This window comes from Mobula birostris, chromosome 7 (assembly GCF_030028105.1).
Source record: "Mobula birostris isolate sMobBir1 chromosome 7, sMobBir1.hap1, whole genome shotgun sequence".
NCBI lineage: Eukaryota > Metazoa > Chordata > Chondrichthyes > Myliobatiformes > Myliobatidae > Mobula > Mobula birostris.
In genome coordinates, this window is record NC_092376.1 from 21,300,159 (window position 1) to 21,321,965 (window position 21,807).

A 21,807-nucleotide genomic window follows, 5' to 3' on the forward strand; every position below is an offset into this window, starting at 1 on the left:
ACAAGATTTCACATTCTGTCAAAGCTTCCCAATTTGACTGGTTCTTAATAACAATTGATCTGGTATTTTTATTTACAGTTGGAGAGAGCAGAAGTCCGTTTGGAGGGAATAGACACGATGCTGAAACTAGTTTCAAAAAGTTTCTTGCTTCCGTCAGTGCAATATGGCATATTGTGTGGGTGGCAAAGACTCATTCCTGAGGGAATAAATATAGGGTAAAACAACATTAATTTTCTGTATACACCTGGTTTATGTGAAAGTACATGGAAATTAAGAAACAGCATAGCAGCTGTTGGCAGAAGTAGCAATTTATTGTGATTCTATATTTCATCTAATGTTGAAAACCCTTCTTTTTCTCAATTTTCTGATGCATACTTCTGCTTGGGGAAAAAAATTGCATTTTGTATCGTAATGTTTTAAAAATTAATTTGTTTCATGTAGTGGTTTTAATCAACCACAACCAGACAACATTATTAGTTTGGCTGTAAAAGTGCCTGTATTCCATTTCCATTATAAGTTATGGCAATCTCCTTTGTTAAGATTTCTGTGACTTAATTCTGTAGCAAAAAGGGCTTGGGGAAGTGGGGCAAGATTACCATGGATTTAGGTGAAAATAACAGACATGAAGATATGGGAACAGGATGATGAGACTATCACATCAAGATCAAGGATCGACTGTATTTGCCATATACATTACAACTTTCTTGGTCAGGGCGTGACATGCATCAAAAACACCATTCAACAATTAGGAAGAATAAAAATATAAAAATTATGTTAGATGTTCAAATACAGATATTAGCATGGTTAGCTGCATTGCTTTCTGTTTGTTTTCACCTCTGAATATTTAACATTATATTTTGAATTTCTGATAATTTCTTAACTGCTTCATGAGATTAATAATAAATTTTAAAACTAAATGTATTACTTAAGTCGAAGTCACTTTATAATGTATTACTGTATAATATTTAAGTTAACACTAAGTGCTTGTGTTTTAAGTTTTATCACATTGTGACAATATTCTGAAATGAAAGTCCTCTCTTTAGTGAGCCTGTTTCAGACTGCTTGAAAGACGTGGATCGCATTCCGCCATTTAACCGTATGCTGCTTGAAGTTACTTTTGGCAAACTTTATGCCTGGGCCATTCAGAACATTCGCACCATGTTGCTGGATACACAACGAAGATTTGATGATCTAGGTATTTAAAGAGTGTAAAGAACTTTTGTTCCTTTCAGTAGTTAGTGCTATTCATTGCCCATTATGTGTTTACATATCAGCATTTAATAGAAATTTCTTAGAGGATTTGAACACTGAAATTCCTAAACAAGGAAATCTCAGTTTTTTGGAATTGTACATATTGTGGTATCCATATACCTGCTATACATGAAATTACTTAATTTCTTGAAGTTTTAAAGTTCCATAAATATTCAAAATAATTTGAAAGGCATAATTTTTTATTGGAGTGCCTTGAGAATTAGACCGGTACCTTGTTCTAGAACAAATATGTATGCTTGTTTACGCAATCATAAATTTATTACAGGCTTAGAGAAAAATATGATCATTCACAAACCTCAGACCATTTCTCAGTGTCTTATCAGCCCTGTACATGTATGTTTGAAAACGAGTGTATGTTTATGACATAATAATTGAAGAAACAGAGCCTTAAGAGGAGACTGGTGTAGTTGCAGATCTCTAAACTTTAGGGAGAGAAATACCTGTCACATTCATAAGTTCATTTCTCCTGTCTGGAAAGAAGAGACTGCCAATCTTTTTCAAAGATTGTGGCCATTTCCAGGCAGGGAAACAAATCTTATTATAATACCTACTGAGAGGTTTTCTTTTTGCCACAGGGAAAGGCTTTTCTGAGATCATATATCACAATGGCAGTGCTTTGACTCTTTGCCAACTCTTGAAGCAATCCTATTCACACCTTGTAACTCATTCTCTTACATGCCCTCTGATTTTCCCTGAAATATTTGGGACATTTGGTAGATGTTAATTAATTTAATAAACAGGACATCCCTTTGTTGTAGGAGGAAACTAAGCTATGTAGGGAAAATTCTCATGACCAAAATAATTGGAGTGAGATCATAATCCCTCTCCTTGCAAAATCCACTGGTAGGATAACAGAGATAATAAAAGTGCCTTCCTCCCCTAGCTATCCTCCCAGTTTGCTCCTTTGGGCAGGTCAGATTGCTTACATTCAACACCAAACTCCAAACATAGATTGGGAACTGTAGTCCAAATTTTTTTAGAGCAATTTGAGTCAGGTTGATTAACCCCAACATTGCAACTTCTGTGCCAGATGTGATTCCTGCCAGGGGAGTGTTTTCCTTTGGATGTCCTTTGCATTAGTCCCCTCATCCCTTATCTCTGTCTCGTGTACTTTTTATTGTTTCAGTATGTGACCACCTATAATAGCTTTTAGGCATGTGTGGTACTGTACCTGTTGTGGCTTCAGCACTTTTTATTGAATGAGGATGGATCAACCCTCATTATGATTATAACAATAGAGTGAAAAATACACTTGACAATAATGTTGCGGTGGGGCTGCTGATGGTTGATAGTATCTCATTACTTCAGAGTTTATTCGTTTTCTGTTTTGTAATGACAATTTGGTGGCCTTCAGCCTCTCTGAGGATCTATCCTGGGCCGAACATATTGATGCAGTACAAATGATGGCACAAGAGTGGCTATATTTCGTTAGATATTTGAGGGTATTTGGTATGACACCAAATACACTTGCAGATTTCTGCAGATATACCGTGGAGAGCATTCAAACTGGCTGCATCACCGTCTATTTTGGGGGAGGGGGGTTTCACTGCACAGGATCAAAATAAGTTGAAACTGCAGAAAGTTGTAAGCTCAGTCAGCCCCATCATGGGCAGCAGCCTTCAGCATCCAGAATATCTTCAAGAATCGATGCCTCAAAAAAGATGGCATGTTTCTATGTTTCTATCCACCATTAAGGACCCTCATCACCAGGATGTGTCCTCCTCGTTGCTACCATCAGGGAGGAGATACAGGAACCTGAAGGCAAATACTCAATGATTCAGGAATAGTTTCTTCCCCTCTGCCACACGATTTCTGAATGGACATTGAACCCATGAACACAACCTCATTACTTTGTTCTCCTTTTGCACTGTTTATTTAATTTATTTTTTAAAAATGTACTTACAGGAATTTCCAGTTTTTATTATTCTGTAATACATTGTACTGCTGCCATGTAATAACAAATTACACAATATGTGCCAGTGATACTAAACCCGATTCTGATTCAGTGTACTCTCCAAGCCTGTAGCATATTAATATCTCTGTGTAGACCGTCAAATAGGCCTCAGTTGCTTTGTTTGTTTTATCAGTGATCAACTTTATTCACCATATACATTTACCCGTATTCAGACTTTGCTGTAGTGTGTTGGTGTGACTTGCAACAAAAAGCACCAACATTCAACAATTATGGAGAGTAAAGAATTATATAAAAATAAAGTTAGAAGCTGAAGTGCAGATTTGGAATAAAATGTGCTTAGATGAAATTTATACCTGAAATTTTCCCTTCCTTTTGCCACCAGTCATTGACTTGCCACCACCAATATGTGGGACTGCTGGAAGTAATTACCCCAGGCACAGAAGATAAAATCATATCTATGCTGCCAGATGTTTTCATGTTGTGTGCCATTACTGATAAGTTAGTGGAAATGCATCTGCTGGAGTGATAGTGAAATAGTCTGCAATAATACGCTTGTTATCCAAGGCAGAAGCACTACATAAACTTGTAGTTGTGCTGGCATTAAGTTCATGAACTTTGATGCATTTGTTTTGAATAAGCAGCAAAACAACAAGATGTTCAAATTTACTACACAAACTACCATTTCTTTTTCAGTACATTTGTCTCTAATTCCCAACTGAAATTACTTCCCCAATACAAACACAGAATTTACAGAGGCATCAGCAAAGCAATTTAACAAAACCACAATGGAAATTACAAAATCAGGTGACTAATTGTTTTCAGACCATAAGACATAAGAGCAGAATTAGGCCATTCTGCCCATTGAGTTTGTTCCACCATTCCATCATGGCTGATTTATTATCCCTCTCAATCCCATTCCTGCCTTCTCTCTGTTACCTTTGATGTCCTGACTAATCAAGAACGTTTCAACCTTCCTTTTAAATATACCCAAATGCTTGGCGTCCACAGTTGTCTGTGCAAAGAATTTCACTGGTACACCACTCTCTGGCTAAAGAAATTCCTTCTCATCTCTGTTCTAATGGGACTCCTTGTATTCTGAGGCTGTGCTGTCTGGTACTAGACTCCTCCACTATAGGAAACATTTTCTCCAAGCCCACTCTATTCAGTCATTTCAATAGTCTATAAGTTTCAGTGAGATCCACCCTCATCCACCCTCAACTCTAGCAATTATACCAATTCTTATATGGAATTGTAACTTCTATTTGTGAACACAAAGTAAATATAACACAGTTTCAGAATTTTGGAGCACTACAACTGTAATGTAGTGGTGTCTTTTGAATGAATATTTCATAACTTAATTATTTGCAATGGGGTCTTGGTCATTTGACTATTCAAATAGAAAGAATTTTAATGCAAGATAATTGCAAGATCAAAATAGTACTAATTAAAGCATTCTATTTTTAGGAGTGCAGTCTGTTTCTCTGCAAACTGTTACAAATGAGAATCCATCAGGACCAAGCCTTGGTACTGTTCCCCAAGCTCGCTTCCTGCTTATCATGATTAATATGCTAACTCTTCAGCACGGAGCCAACAGTCTGGGTCTTCTGTTGAATTCTGGTTTGCTCGCATTGACTCAAACAATTCTACGTCTGATAGGTCAGTAAAATGTGGTATGATTCTGTTTTCCAAGAACTTTCATTCTCTTTCACATATCTCATTAATTTGGTCTTCTATCTTTTTTTTTAATCTTTATAAAGGAAGATTGTTGACATATGTGACCTTAGCACAGTTTGGAGCCAATTAAAGTGGTTTATTGTTATATGAAGATGTATTGCTTTTTTGCTAATAAAAGCAGATTTTGTAGCAATCTTCCATGAATAGTATCTGGGATATCAATTTATGAATTCTCCTCTTGTTATTCCATTGTTTATAACCTGTGTCTTGTTTTTCTCTTCTCATAATGAGGAGTTCACCTTTATTCCTGCTTTCTTATAAGTATCTATAAACTGTTAGTACACTCTTTATCTCGAAACATACACTCAGTGACCACTTTATTAGTTCCACAATTATTGTGGTCTGATGCTGTAGCCCATGCACCTCAGAGTTTGATGTCTTGTGCATTCAGAGATGCTGTTCTGCACTCTACCCTGTAACACGTAGTTATTTGAGTTACTGCTGCCTTCCCATCAGCTGGAACTAGTTTGACCATTGTTCTCTGACCTCTCTCATTAACAAGGCACTTTCACACATAGAGCAGCTACTTACTGGATGTTTCTTTGTGTTTTGCACCATTCTGTGTAATCTCTGGAGACTGATGTGCGTGAAAATCCCAGGAGATCAGCAGTTTCTGAGGTATTCAAACCACCCTGTTTGGCAGCAACAATTATTCCACGGTCAAAGTCACTTAGATCACATTTTTTCCTCATTCTGATGTTTGGTCTGAACAACAACTGAATCCTTGACCATATCTACATGCTTTTATTTATTGAGTTGCTGCCACATAATTGGCTGTTTAGATATTTACATTAATGAGCAGGTGTATGTAAAGTGGCTACTGAGTGTATTTCCAGCTTTCACCTTGGAGTCAAAGTCCCAGCTTTCACCTTGGAGTCAATTCAAGCTCAAATAAAAACAATCTATCTCTTTCCTTTCCTCTCTGACTCCTTGATTATCAGTTGATAATTGATTTTTTTGTGCGTTCTTGAGGCACTTGAATGGTCGGGTTAATTTGTAGGCAAGGAGAGAACCCTGGGGTCCTGTTGCAAGATGGTCTTAGATGGGGAAATTAAAATTTGTTAAGAGAAGTACTGGTTGTTTTGTAGGTGGTGCAGGTGCTATATAAGGAATCTTGAATGAATGTGATTTGTTTGATAATGTGGCAAAGTCTAGAGGAAAAATGAAGAATGGCCTGAGGTGATGATGCAAAAGGGATTAGTCTTGGTTCTCTTGGCAGAGTGGGAACTGAGTTTAAGAGATTTTGACATGGTATGTTTTGGGAAATGGGCACAGTAGGATAAAATCATTTCACACCTCACTGTTTTCAACATACTAGGGTCTTCATAAAAATTTTGATTCCAGGTCTGTTATTGAGCTCCTTTGACTGTTTTAGCCTGCACAATATATTTTTTCCTTATTCTTCGGACAATTTGGATAAAAGTACACTATTTCAGAGCTGAATCTTGTTTTTCTGATAGTTTCATTATATTTTTGCCTTTCAATTCCATAATTTCCTTCTGACCTGTTCTATCAAGTTAGCCTTTCAAATGTATTTGTAAATATCATTAAAGTCCTTAAAAGTGTAGAAATTGTTTCCCAATTTTCACATAATTTCCTAAATTCCTTTCATGATCTCCTGACTGTTAAAATTTTGACTTTATCAAGTTCTAAAGCAGCCAGCTGCTTATATATTTTATGCATATGTATGTTTTTTTTTACTAGTATGTAGCCATCATTATTTTCTTATAGAAATTAGTATTTTTAAAAACTGCTTTCCTTTGGTATAAAACTTCGAGGAATGATAAATATTGCCTTCCAAAAATGACCTCATTACCAGTCTATCATTCAAAGAAGCGATTTGTACTTTCAGGAACAGGACCGTCCATATCAAAATTGGAAAGAAACAGATTTAAAGGTGGGGCTGTGTTGTGCGCATTCGGTAAGTGTGCACCTTAGGTATTATGGAAACATATGGATTTTAAAAATATGCAGTGCTTTTTGTTACTGTACTAAAATTAAATTTATAAGATTTATTTTTGAATATAATCTCCTATGGCTTGTGGAATGGAATTAATATAACTGGGACGTCTGAAGTTTCTTTACCCTGGAATTTCACCTTGATTTGGTGTTCACCTTTATTACTTTGACTTTCATGTTGATAAAGTTTATCCTAGTGTTCTCTCAGGACAGATCTAGATCAGTGTAGCTGCTTTAACTTGGATGTTTTCTTATGAGGTTTAGCTTGAGACTATCCAGCAAGGTCTTTTCTTGCCCTAACACAGAAAGAAAGTTGTATATAATTGTATCTTGTAATTAATGTAAAATTGGGTCCGAGCTGTGTAGTTTTCTTGTAGTTGGATGATGGGAGGATGGAAAGAAGACTGTTGGAGTAGTCAGGTGATGATCATTGAAAACACTGGTTTCAATCTCAGAAGAAAATGAGGTTAAAACTCATCCAAGGGTATATATCAGCCAAGCAATTTGATTGGTATAGAGATAGTAGGAAGAGCAAAGAGGATTTGGAGAAGCCTGTTTTTTAGAATTTGTAAGTCATTGTCAATGACATTTGGATTAAAATATCTTCAGCTCTTTGACAGAAAGACATTGGAGAGGAGTTATGAGGTCCCATGTAGAAGCCTGCAAAGAGGAAGATCAGATGAGAAGATATTATTGTTTTATGCTAGAGTGTTATTTTCTGCTATAAGACTAAATATGATTTTGCGCATTTTAGAGATCTAAGACTTCAAAAGTATCTGTGGCAGATGGGTCAGAGTGGAAAATAAAAACACAGTGAAATGTGGCTGAAGATGGAATGGCCAAAGGCCACAAAGGGTAGACTTATCTGAGCTGAAGTAAATGGAAGTCATTTTGAAAGGAAGAGAAGCAGAAGTTGAAGAAAGGGTTATCATTTAAATCATGGACCTTTATGCCATGGACCATTACCATTAAGCAAGGGGTCCGTGGACCCAAGGTTGGGGTCACCTGATTTGAATGGACAAAAATTGTAGAAAGATGCAAAACGAGGGATTTGAGAACTGTTTCTGAAGCATGCCAAAGCATATATGTGCAGCAGATAATCGAGAAGGCTAATACAATGCTGGCTTTTGTTTCAAGGGGTTTAACTATAAAAGTAGAGAATCTTACTACAAATGTAAAAGGTGCCGAGAAAACCGCATCTACTGTACTGTGACAGTTTTGGTCCCTATATTTAAGAAAAGATATTATCATTGGAGTTGGTTTAGAGAAGGTTTACTAGGATGATCCCAGATGTTATTAAAAGGTTGTTTTAAGAGAAAAGATTCAGCAGGTTCATCAGGAGGACAGAAGAATGAGGTGTGATCTGATTAAAATATAAGATCAGTGACTATTGGAAGGCTAACTCTCTCTCTCTCTCTCTCTCTCTCTCTGTCTCTCTCTCTGTCTCTCTCTCTGTCTCTCCCCGTAGGAGTTAGAACTACAGGGCATAGTCTCAGAATAAGAGCACACACATTTAAGTCTGAGATAAGAAAGGATTTTTTTTGTTTTAAAAGGGTTGTGAGCCTCTGAAATTCCTTTAAATTGACTTCTTGAATATATTTGAAGCTGAGATGTATGATTAATCAATAAACCAAGGTCATGATGATAGGATGTGAAAGTGAACTTGAATGTTGGATCGGCCATTATCTTGCTGTATAGTGAGGCAAGCTCGAGAAACACTGTTTGGTGTTATAGTCTGACATCGCTTACAGCTAACACAGAGCCCAGGAACAATAGATAGCTATCAGGAGGTTCGTGGAATAGAGTCAAAATAGCAAAATGTAGGTCATGGGGCAATGGTGAAAAAGAGGTAACTGAACCATTCATCTCTGTTAAATTCTGCAAGCTGGTTGAGCAATGGAATGAAGTTTCAGGATGCATTTACTCAGAGAAAAGAGAGCCTGATATTTTTATCATCTGGCATGAGCCTTGAGTTATTAATGATTTTTACTGTTGAATGGGGGGATCCTGAATGTTACTTGCAGTTACGCCACTTCTAGAAATGAATAACTAAGCAAGGTTTCCTCAAGTGTAGTCTCCATGACCTTGTAACAAAGCTCTCATCTTGATAGAAGAGCTTTGCTAGTGACTACAGCTTTGGCTGTCTGAGACAATGACCTAAAGTAGAAGTGAAAGAATGGTTCAGGAACTTGATGCCACAGAGGTGTGGGAAATGAAGGACTAACATCTCAGCATTTGAATGTAAGAAACTGTGACAAGGATAGGTGCTAGTCAGAAGAGAGAATTGGTGCATATAAGGATCATTTTAATTTTTGCAAGGATGCAGGGAACGTATGTTATAACCACAGGCCAAGGAAACTTTGAAGATAGTAAAGTGAAGAAGGTGTGTTGTAAATATTTGGCGAAATCCACAGGAGTTTGGGGCTTAAGTAAATTTAGAGTGAAGGAAGGGACCATTTACTGAAATAAAGATTGTCAATGAAATGGAGTTAAGTGCTGAAAGAAATTTTGATATTTCTGAGAGAGATAGTGTGGGACAATGTTTTAGTAATTTAGAGGTCAGGAGAGAAGCCAAAATGTGATTCTGAATAATCAAAGTGATGGAAGTATCACATAAGATGCTGGAGAAACTCACCAGGTCAGGAAGCATTGGAAGTGAGAAATGGACATTTGGCATCTTGGGCTGAAACCCATTGCTGTTTGACTGTCTTTGGTAAAGAAAATGGTGGGACCATCTGTAAGACAACTTTTGTTTAAGGCCAGGATAACTGTAATTTTATCAATATATTTTTTAAAAAAGAATTTAAACAAGCACTTGAACAGCCATTGTAATCATCTGTTTAAAAAAAAAATCTAGATTTGCACACATTAAGATATTTCTGATGTCTATCAATGAAGTTACCTCTCCTGAATATTAGTCCATTTAGGCCTGCTTTCTCTGATCAGAATCAATCTTACAATAAGAATGTATTTTTCAAACATGTAGTGTTGGTAGAGTGAAGGGGAAATAAGAATTTACTTCTAATTTGTTGATCATTTTTAAACAGGCTATGATGTAAAAGGAGCTCAGTGGATGACCTCTTGACCATGCTAAGCGTGTTGCTTCCTTAAAGATATTATTTTCATCACCACGGACAGTGATGCAAATGAAGTGTTGACTACCTGTCTGTTATTGACTAAACAATCAAGTTCTAAAGAAAATCAATGTTTATATTAGACCAATTAATCTAGTTCTTTAATGCAAGTCATTAATGTTTTTGTCCTTCTAATCTCTTAATAGAAATTAGTAGGCAAACAACACACTAGGTACCAACTCTTAGCAGCCCACCGAAAGACTACTTTGATTTTGCATGAAATGAAATGCTGGCAATGCCTTTGGTGCTGGATCTCCAGCTTTGTGTTGGTTTTCTGTTAAATCCGTCACTTAATCAATTCCCATGGGCTTTTGGCCATGGGTAGTCTTGGATCTTGTTATGAGGTTTTCCTAGCCACTGCCAAAAATGGAATCCATGTAGCTGCCCACCTCCATCCCATATCTAGCTTTCCACAGTTTGCAAATCAGATCTAGAATGATGCATGTGCTTTCAGGTAATCCTGTGAAAAGGTGGTAGCTGGGCCATTCCAAAGTCTAAAGAACTTCAGACTGCAAGGTCATTTGTTTGGGTTTTGTGCAGTTTTTTTTAATGATCTGTTACCTATTGTTTCTGTAAAGAAAATGAAAAATGCTCAAAAGTGACCGTATCAAGGATACACTATTTGTGATAAATGTATTCATTTGTTTCTTGTCTCCTGGAGATGTTAAGAATATTATTTTGCAGGAAAGCAGATTTAAACTTAATATAGCTCCCTTTTCCCCCGAAGGTCCTGCTTCTGACAGTGGGGAGGATGATGTTGGTGTTTCTCTTCATGGAGCTTCAGCCACTGTTTTAGAGGAGTCAAGAAAGGAAACCACACCAGTTCCACTGCCTGTTTCTGGTCCAGAGTTAGCAGCAATGATGAAGATTGGGACTAGAGTCATGAGAGGTGTGGACTGGAAATGGGGGGATCAGGTACAGAGTCAAATTAATGTTGATTTATTTCAAAACTGTTATGTAGCGGCCAATTCTAACTAAACCAAATTGGCGCTGCTGGCGACCCCCACAGATTTGTTATACTTGTATGATGCTCCCTGTGCGCCAATAATGATTGTTCTAAAAGCTGAAGATATATGTTTAATCCTTTATTAGCAATTAGCAAACATACAATCTTGAAGTGATGAAACTTAACGTACTCAGGTTTAAGTTGAGCGTAATTGAGCGGTCAGCTGCAAACTGCCATGAACAAAGCACAAATACGTAGCTTACTCTCTTCGCCCCCACTCATGTGACTAGTTATCATCATAAACATAATCAATGCGCAACACAGAATACAATGCAGATAGAGAACAGATGCATGGCTCCTACATATTATATTTGCCTAAGGTAGAAATTGTATTTCTTGAGTTTGTTTGTATCACTTGGGCAAAGTAGAAAAGGAAAATTGAGTGTGCCTTTTTCTGATTCAGCTCTCAAACAACTATAGAGAGCATCATACATTGTGCTTACCCTGTATTTGTGCATATCTTAATTGGATGTATATGATCTGCCTTTGCATGCAGATTTGAAGTTCTTCTGCGAGTCCTGCTTCAATGGTGACTTTTGTGTTTGGCTCTGATAATACTTTGAAGCATAGCAAAACATCTATTTTGAAATTTTGGGAGCTTAACTTAGTATTTCGGGGTTTTGAATGTGATTAAAGTCTATCTGAGGAAGCTCATATTATAAACTTGAGTACCATTTGTATATTTATCATGTTTTTCATTGTTTAAAAGTTGATAGAACTTTTTCCAGTATGTAATTGCAGAATGCAAGCAGAACTATGATATTACTTGTGGTGAAACAAACTTTTATCACTTCTGGTGTCAGTTTTTTTTTTACCAGAAATTGATTTCCTTTTGTTTTGCTGTTTCATAACGCAAAGTACACAATAGGCAAAAAGAGTACAGTACTGTTAGAACAAATTATATTGATCAAAGATTTATTTATTATTAGTATACAACTCTGAAATTCTTCAATTCTCTGGGTAACCATGAAACCAAGAAAGAAAAGAAAGGCAGCAGGAACATCAACCCCAAAATCCCTCCCGCACAAAAAAAATGGAACAGACCCCCACCCCCACCCCACCAACTCCCTCCTCCCGCACAAAAAAATGAATAAAAACAGAACAGGCATGTTGATCTCCAAATCCCTCCTCCCACACAAAAAAATTGAACAAAGTGGATCAAGCACATTGACACCCCCTCCCCCAAAATCCCCCTTCCCGAACAAAAGAAAAAGAGAAGATTGGGCAAAATAAAAACACAGAATGTAAAAGCTATAAGACTGAAAAATAGAGTATATATGTCAAATCTACATCCAAAATGCAGAAAAAAAACCTGGGCAACACTCTCTGGACACTGCGGCAGGCTCTCCCCTCTCCAGTACAGAGCAACTGACTAAAAACTCTGAGATTAAGATAAATAAAAAGACAAGAACTCTTCACCCCTCATTTCACCACTTGCCCATCAGGTGCACTTGAATTTTTATTTAAGTAATAGAACAGAACAGTGCAGTACAGGCCCTTCAGCCTATAATGTTGCACATGAATAATTTTAAATTTAGACAACTAAAAGTTAAAGATAACTTTAAACTTTTAACTTGTGAAGTTTAGATATTAATAATTTGACTTAATATATTACAGAATGCATTTGGGAGGAAATCCAGAATAATACACAAAATGCTGGAGGAACTCAGCAAGTCTTCATCAGGTCTTGGCTCAAATGTTGTCTGTTCATTCCTCTCCATTGCTGCTTCCTGACTTGCTGAGTTCTTTCAACATTTTGTGTGTGTTACTCTGCATTTAGTTGGCCCAGGGTAGCTGCATCACAAGTATCATTTAGTTTTCGTTTTATTTGTATGTCCCACTTCAGGATGGACCTCCTCCAGGATTAGGCCGTGTTATTGGGGAACTGGGAGATGACGGTTGGATCAGAGTCCAGTGGGATACTGGGAGCACCAACTCCTACAGGATGGGAAAAGAAGGGAAGTATGACCTGAAGCTGGCTGAACCACCACCCACTGCGCAGCCAGCTACAGAAGACTCTGACACAGAAGATGATTCGGGTTAGTGATCAAATATTTGGTGAATTGTTAATACTGTTAGAATTAGTTTGAATTTTTTAGTGGGGGAAAAACATAAATGGGGCTAGAATGGAATAGTTTTTAAACTAACCTGGTTTTGAAGGAGTTGGAGTGCATACTTTTATCTGCTTAACGTCATGTTTTTGAAAAATGTTTAGTATTTTTATTTGAATGCAGGAGTTTGGATTCAGCAGAGTGTATAATGATGAAACTGTTCTTGTTTAGAAAGGAATTGAACATTTAGTTATGGTTTATTAATGCAGATTGTAGCATTGTCAAGGTACTTAAGTGAATCTTAATCTTAAAAGTTTTCTTAGCAATTTCTCTTAATCCTTAATATAGAGGAGCAAAATGAGACCATTGAGTTTGCTCCACCATTCCATCATGATTGATTTATTATCCCTTTTTCCTGCCTTCTCTCCATAACCTTTTGATACCCTAACTGATCAAAAACTTATCAATATCCGCATTAAATATATCCAATTACTTGGTCTCTACAGCCATCCGTGGCAATGAATTGCACAGCTTCACCACCTTGTAGCTAAAGAAATTCCTCTTCATCTCTATTCTAAAGGAATGTCCTTGCATTCCAAGGCTGTGCCCTTTGGCCCTAGACTCTCCCACTAGGGGAAACATCCTCTCCATATTGATTCTAATTTCACAATGAAAGCAAGTCTGTTATTCAGTGTAAACTGCAATGTCCAATGAGGACTTGCCATGTGTAATTAGTGTGAGCTTCTCTTGACAATATTGGAAAGCTGAGTAAGGAAAGATCTTATTTTATTTTATTGAAATACAGTGGGGAACAGGCTCTTCGAGCCACGCTGCCCAGCAAACCCCGATTTAACCCTAGCCTAACCACAGGACAATTTACAATGACCAATTAACCTACCAACTGGTACATCTTTGGACTGCGGGAGAAAACCTGAGCGGTCACGGGGAGAACGTATAAACCCCTTACAGGCAGCGGCGGGACTTGAACCCTGGTTGCCTGTACTGTAAAGTGTTGTGCTAGCTACTGCGCTGCTGTGCTGCCCTTTGAAAAATGCTTACTATTGGAAAAATAAATACGAAATCTTTTTTGTGCACAGAAGTGGAATCCGTGGAAAAGAACACTCACCCAACATTGATGTTGTTGATGGCAACAGTTAATCTTCTGCAGACATTATCTCTTTCTGCTGGAATTCACTCAGACGTAGTTCCAAATGAAGCTATTAAAACTCTATGTGGACTTTTGCGGATGTTGGTGGAAAGTGGAGCCTCAGATAAAACAGGTATTGAACTGTAAGGTCTGGACCAACCTTTAACCCGTGATGATGTTCTGAATTTCGACTTCATCTATCATGAGGAAATTATAAATATCACTTTTTGAATAACTTCTAATGATAGAAGCTTTATGTTTTGTATAATAGTCTGTCTGATTTGTTTTTAGTTTTGTTGCCCGTGTCTTTTCTCAGTTCTTCTGTCTCTGCTGCATCTGTTCTTCAGATGAGACCTTCTACCCACCAGATGGAACAGAGATAGGCTTCCCCGGTCTTATCACCTACCAGTCTATGCATCCAGCACATCATCCTTAGCAACTTCCATCATCTGCATCATCTCAACTGCAATTTCACCTTTCCACCTGTGTTGCTTTCTGCAGGGATCCCTCTCCATGACTCCTTGTCTGCTCATCACTCCCCACCCTTGCCAAGTGCCTTCACCTGTAACTAGATGAGTTGCAACACTTGTCCCTACACCTCTCTCCTCACCCCTTCCAGACCCTTAAATATCTCTTCCAGGCAAGGCAAATCCTTCAAGCTTATTTATTACATCTGGTGTGCCTACCGTAGCCTCCTCAACATTGGTTGGACCAGTAGCAAACTAGACGACCGCTTTGTTGATTGCTCCTACTGCCCTGGCTGTCTGGAACTCCAATTGCTAGCCCTTTTTAATTCTCTTCCCCATTCCCACACTGACAAGTCTGCCACTGTTAGGGTGAGGCAAAACGCAAGCTAGAGAAATAGCATCTCCTGTTCCACCTGAATAGCCTGCAACCTGACAGCATGAACTCTGAATCCTCTGGCTTCCAGTAAATCAATTCCCTTTGTTCTCTTTTGTCTTTTCTCCTAATCTACTCAGTTCTTCTTGCACTCACTCTAGTCCCTGTCACCCTGTTTCCTCTTCTCCAACCTACTGTGGTTCCCCTCCCCTGCTGCTCCCCTCTGCTCACCCTACCTCCCTGACCTGATTCCATGCTCCACTTCCTGCTCCTTTCAGATTCCAAATCTTCAGCTCTTTGTCATCTCCACTGCTCAGCTCTCAGCTTCTACCCACTCTCCCCTCCTTTGCCTGTTGCTCCTCCTCACTGGATTTATCCATTGCTTACAAGATAAAATCTGTAGATGCTGGGAATCCAAGCAATGCACACAAAATGCTGGAGGAACTCAGCAGGCCAGGCAGCGTTTATGGAAAAGAGTACAGTTGACGTTTCAAGGCTGAGACCCTTCATCAGGACTCCATCGCTTACTAAATCTTGCTCCACCCCTTCCTCTTTTCATCATTCAGTCCAAATGAACTGGTCTAGTTCTGAAACATTGACTATCCATTTCCTTCCATAGAAGCTGTGGAGTTCCTCGAGCATCTTGTTTCTTGGTCGAATTGTAAGTTTAAAGTAAACAGTGATTTATTATTAGGTCTGTGTAGAAATTCTAAATATGGCGTTATTTACTGGCCTGGAGCCCAGACTTACAAGTTTGCTGAACGTGCACTTACTACTAGGTTCAAAGTAGTGTATAAAGTCAGTGATAATGTTGTGTTTTATTTAATTATTCCAACTGTCACTAACTCCTGTAAGGAAAAAATAGTTTTGTTGTTGGAGTCATAGAGCACCGCAGTGCAGAAATAGGCCTTTCACCCACTGTATCCAAACCAAACCCGATCTTTTGCCCCATCTACCTATGTCTGGACCATTTCCCTCCAAAATCCTCTCATTCATGCACCCATTCAAACTTCTCTTGTTCTTGTATATTGAGTTGTTATATTTGGCACAGTGAGAGCTTTGGTAACCAAAAGATTGCCTTAGACTGATGGGAACAATGAATAAAACGTGCAGGTCGCAATGCGGACTGGCTGCACACCTTTTAGGCATGGTTTTATCATCTTTGAATCTACTGAAATACATGAAGCATATGTGCATTATTTAGAGAAGTTAAAATATCCATTTTTTTCCCCCAGCTTCTTCTGTAAACAAAATGGTATCCAGAGAGCAACACAGGAGCTGGTGTACACTGGGTTTCATTAGAAGCATAGCACTTACTCCTCGAATGTGTGGTACTCTGAGTTCACCTCAGTGGATTAGTTTGCTAACCAGGATTGTTGAAGGACAACAGTCATTTACTGCTGTGTCACTGCAGCGACAGGTGAGAACTTCTGTCGTTGAACTCATTTTTAGAAGGAGCCAAGGGCTGGAAATATTAAAAATAAAATGCTTTTTGTCTGAAGTGTTCCTTCCCCCCCCAACCCCTCTCATTATTCAAACATCTCGGTATTTCACCTCAAAGTGTTAAGTATTAGTTGTAAAACCATATTGAAATGTTGATGCTTGAGCTTCAAAATAAAAGCAGATAAAAGCTAGAGGTATTGAGCAGGTTGGGGAGCGCCAATGGCGAAGGAACTGGAATTAAAGTTTGAGGTCAGAGACCTCTTCATCTGATCAGTACCTAGCATTTTATGAGTGAAAAAGTGATCAACCAATTTAATCCCAGTCTGTGGTATCTGGTGTTGGGATCTCACCATGGTCTGGTCTGTCTTTATTAATAAACACAAAGGATTCTACAGATGCTGGAAATCTAGGGTAAAAATGTTGCAAAAACAAAGGAGCTGGTTGTGACAATGTTGAAAAGACAAAGGAGCTGGTTGTGGCAATATTGTAAAAACAAAGGAGCTGGTTGTGGACTACAGGAAGAATGGGGTTTGCTAACCCCTGTTGACATCAATGGATCTGGGGTTGAGCTTTTAAATTCGTTGGCATACACATCACCGAGAATCTCACGTGGTGTGTAGATACTGGCGGTGTGGTTGAAAAAAGCACAACAGTACCTCTTTCACCTCAGACAGTTGAAGAAGTTTGGCACGAGTCCCCAAATCCTATGGACTTTCTACAGGGGCACAATTGAGAGCATCCTGACTGGCTGCATCAGTGCCTGCTATGGGAACTGTACCTTCCTCAATTGCAGGACTCTGCAGAGAGTGATGCAGACGGCCCAGCTCATCTGTAGATGTGACCTTCCCACTATACAGGACATTTACAGAGACAGGTGCGTAAAAAGGGCCTGAAGGATCATTGGGGACCAGAGTCACCCCAACCATAAACTGCTCCAGCTGCTACCATCTTGGGAAATGGTACCGCAGCATAAAACCCAGGACTAACAGGCTCCAAGACAGCTTCCTCCACCAGGCCATCAGACTGATTAATTCACACTGATACAATTGTATTTCTATGCTATATTGACTGCCCTGTTGTACATACTATTCATTACAAATTACTATAAATTGCACATTTAGAGGGAGACGTAACGTAAAGATTTTTACTCCTCATGTATGTGAAGGATGTAAGAAATAAAGTCAAATCAATTCAGTTCAATTCACACACAATGCTGGAGGCACTCACCACGTCAGGCAGCATCTCTGGAGACGATGTTTTGGGCCAAGACTCTGTTGAGACCTGCTGAGCTCCTCCAGCATTTTGTGTGCGTTATTCTGTCTTGATTAATGTACTTATCTGACTTTCACAAGGGCCTGTAGCCCACCTACTTTCCAACCATCATCCAACACCCCATTTGCCGACCCCAAGAATGTAAGGAATCGAAGCAGGATTAGGTCATTTGGCTGTTTTGTCTTATTTGTTAAGATCGTGGCTCATCTTCTACCTCAGTATCATTTCTTGATAGTATTATCATATCCATAAATTCCCACAAATCACAGTTTTTAAAGTAACTCAATGGTTGAATTGAATCTTCACAGTCCTCCAAGGTTCATTCCTTTCTGAGTTGGAGGAGATGTTGGTAGAGGAGAGGAATAGCTCCCTCTTTTCCATCCTCAATGGCCTACCCCATATTTTCAAACCTAGTCGAAGATTCATCAGTAAGGGGAAATGGAGAGACGTCTTCTCAGCATCTGGGTAGTCAAACCTTTTAACAGTATTGTAAGTTTTGAAGCGATCTCCTCTGATTCTTCTAAACTCCAGAGAGTACAGTTCTAGTCTACTCAGCTTCTCCTCATATGACAAACCTTTGAAACTAGCCCACTGAATCTTTTTTAGCATGCTGTCCACATTTGCATGTAAGTACATCTTAGATGAACCAAATTTGTATCCATTACTCCAGATATGATCTTATCAAGGTTCTCTACACAATTGTAATGAGATTTGCTGGTAATTAAAATCTTTTAATGTAAAGGATTAAATACCAATTGGCCACTATACATGCACGATGATCTTCACTGACTTGAATATAAGTACATCCAAATTCCTTTGCATATCTATGCTATCCAGTAGCTTGCCATTTTACAAATATTTTGATTTTTGATTATGTTCACCAAAGTGGATGATCTCACATTTTCTTCAACATAATATTCCAATTACTCTGTTCTTGCCCTTTCATTTGGCTTGTTTATGTCTTGTATTCTTTTTACATTATTCTCCATTTTTGAGCCTGGTTCTGTGTTGTCAACGAATTTGAGAAGATGGCATTTAATGCCTTCAGCCAAATCACTTGTATAGATTGTAAAGAAGATTTGTATAGATTAAGAGTTCGAGTTTGCTGCTGACACCACTGTCGCAGGCCAAATCAAATGTGATGATGAATCAGCATATAGGAGGGAGATTGAAAATCAGGTTGAGTGGTACCATTATAATAACCTCTTACTCACTCAGCAAGACCAAGGAGCTGAATATTGACTTCAGGCCAAGGAAACTAGAAGTCCAAGCCTGTACTCACAGAAGGATCAGAGGTGGAGAGGGTCAGTAACTTTAAATTCCTCAGTGTTATCATTTTGGAGGCTCTTTCCTGGGTCCAACACTTAAGTGCAATTACGAAGAAGGTACGGCAGCGCCTCTATTTGCTTCGGAGTTTGCAAAGATTTGGCATGATATTTAAAACTTCGATGAACTTCCCTGGATGTGTGGTGGAGAGTATATTGACTGGCTGCAACACAGGCTAATATGGAAACACCAATGCCCTTGAATAGAAATTCCTACAAAATGTAGTGGATAAGGCCTAGTCCATCACAGGTAAAGCCCCTCCCTCCACCGTTTAGCCCATTGAAATGAAGCATTGTTGCAGAAAAGCAGCATCCATCATCAGGGACCCCCGTCACCCAGGGCATGCTCTCTTCCTGCTGCTGCCATGAGGAAGAAGGTACAGGAGCCTCAGGACTCACACCACCAGGTTCATGAAAAGTTACTACTCCCCAACTATTAGTCTCATAACTTCACTCAGGATCACTTGCCCCATTATTAAAATGTTCCCACAACCTATGGACTCACTTTCAAGGTCTCTTCATCTCATGTTCTTGATATTTATTGCTTATTTACGTATTATTATTTCTTTCTTTTTGGATTTGTACCATTTGTGGTCTTTTGCATACTGGTTGAACACCCAAGTTGGTGTGATCTTTCATTGATTCTATTATGGTTATTATTCTTTTATTGATTTATTGAGTATCCCCACAAGAAGATGAGTCTTAGAGTTGTAAATGGTGACATATGAACTTTGTTAATAAATTTACTTTGAATAGCTGGGGCGTGGCATCAATTTCTGCAGTACCTTACTAGACACAAATTGCTAACTTACAAAACAATCTGCTTATTCCCTTTCTTTGCTTTCGGTACAGTATAAGCATATTATCCTATTCTATATGTTCTCACTTTATTGACCAATCTCCTGTATGGATCTTGATTGCAAGCCACCTAAAATCCAAATGCTTCACTTGGACTAGTTTCCCCTTTTGTATTTGAATGGTCCCTTTTGAAAGAACTTAAGCAGATCAGTCAAATACGATTCTTCTTTCATAAATCCTTGTTAACACTCTATATTTCTATTATTTTCAAGGTTTTCTCTTCCAATATAGACTCCTGCCTTTTCACTGACACTGATGGATGGGTAATTGCCTGTTTGCTCTATCCCTTTTCTTAAATAACGAGGTTGTTTAACCACCATGGTGGTTCCACAGGAACAATTTCAGAACCTACAGAACCCTGGAAGATGACCGCCACAACATTCACTATTCATTTCTCTGTAGCTCCTTCCTTCAAAACTTATGTAGGTTATCAGTATTTGGAATTTATCAGTTTTCAAGTTCACCAAATTCTCTAGAGCTTTCTTGTTAAACTAATAGTTCCCTTTGTTTCTCGTTGCTGTTAGATCCTTGATTCTTTAATATGTCCGACAGATAGTGTCTTCTGCGAAGGCACACAGCCTCTATGCTATTCACTCTTCCCATCACATTCCCAACTGCTGACCTTTGACCTGACCCCCTAGCAACCTTCTGGCCTTAACCCACTTTTTCTGATCAATCAGGTTTATTACTCTTACAACCCCTCCCACTACTTGATCCAGTCCCTGACATCATGGATCTTCTTTACACACTCTGTAGAGATGATTTGTGTGAAAGCAAGACCTTCTCTTGTGCAAGGCTTGATTCACTAGTTCTCAATGGTTTGGGTCTTGCTGAATTTCCTGGTGACAAGCTATCAAGTAAAGTGTTTGTTGACCAGTTGTGAATAGACATTTTAATGAGACTTTCTAGAGAGGAGTGAATCAATTTCTAGGCTTGCATTATATTAATATGTTCTGCTTTTCTATTTTATTTATGTTAAGATCTTAGCCCTGCGTTTGCTGCAAACAGTCCTTCCTTCATGGGACAGAGATGAGCGATCAAGAGACATGAAGTTCCTTGTTGAAAAATTGTTTGTGTTTTTGGGTAGTCTCCTAAGCACCTGCTCATCTGATCTTCCGCTGTTGAGAGGTGATTTATGTTTACTTTTCTGATCGAGAAACATGATGGAAAAAATAATGGTGGACACACGTTTAAAATATTTTCTGCCTTTTTGTAGAAGGAATGCTGAGAAGAAGGAAAACTAGACCTCAGGCTTCTCTGACAGCCACTCACAGCAGTACATTAGCAGAGGAAATAGTTGCTCTGTTGCGAACCCTTCACTCTCTGAGTCAGTGGAACGGACTTATCAATGAATATATCAATTCTCAGCTTAACTGTGTCAGTGAAATCATGGCAGATAAACAAGCTGAGGCAGTAAGTACATACTTGGGTTTCTTTTCTGCCTCTATTTGCTTGTTCCATGCTTGTAAATCTGATTTTTGTGACTAAGAAACTGTTGGCTTGATATCCCATTGTACCACAAAAAGCATTAAAATGTCTAGCTTTAAAAGAAACAAGAATAAAAGCAATATATATGAACCAACAATGAGAATTATAAATTCCATTCCCATTCTCAGTTCCCCTTTCCCCTCCATAACTTGCAATTTTTAAGTGAAAACAGGCTTTATTTGTTTAATGGGATATATGGGAATATTCTTCCATCTAGCTTTTATTTTGTTGAGCTCTCAACCATTTCTATAGGTCAGAGTCACATAGCACAGAAACAGGCCCTTTCACCTGCTGACCAAAGCTTTTGTTAGTAGCTCTATTGGTTTTGTTGCAATTGTGTTGTCCTTTTTTCACTGGATTGTG

At 38.5% G+C, this 21,807-nt stretch overlaps 1 protein-coding gene across 8 annotated transcripts in view; it reads left to right on the forward strand.

Moving 5' to 3' along the window:
- Positions 1-21,807, forward strand: part of herc2 (HECT and RLD domain containing E3 ubiquitin protein ligase 2) — a 231,142-nt gene that overhangs the window by 105,130 nt on the left and 104,205 nt on the right. For 5 of the 8 annotated variants that reach the window (XM_072262724.1, XM_072262731.1, XM_072262725.1 and 2 more), the window contains 10 exons: positions 79-215; positions 1,044-1,195; positions 4,652-4,843; positions 6,774-6,842; positions 10,742-10,929; positions 12,867-13,059; positions 14,169-14,351; positions 16,294-16,478; positions 20,937-21,084; positions 21,173-21,369. In XM_072262724.1, coding sequence (XP_072118825.1) covers positions 79-215; positions 1,044-1,195; positions 4,652-4,843; positions 6,774-6,842; positions 10,742-10,929; positions 12,867-13,059; positions 14,169-14,351; positions 16,294-16,478; positions 20,937-21,084; positions 21,173-21,369 — 1,644 coding nt within the window. The remainder of the gene's footprint in view (positions 1-78; positions 216-1,043; positions 1,196-4,651; positions 4,844-6,773; positions 6,843-10,741; positions 10,930-12,866; positions 13,060-14,168; positions 14,352-16,293; positions 16,479-20,936; positions 21,085-21,172; positions 21,370-21,807) is intronic. The other 3 variants (XM_072262728.1, XM_072262730.1, XM_072262727.1) reach the window with 2 other exon arrangements.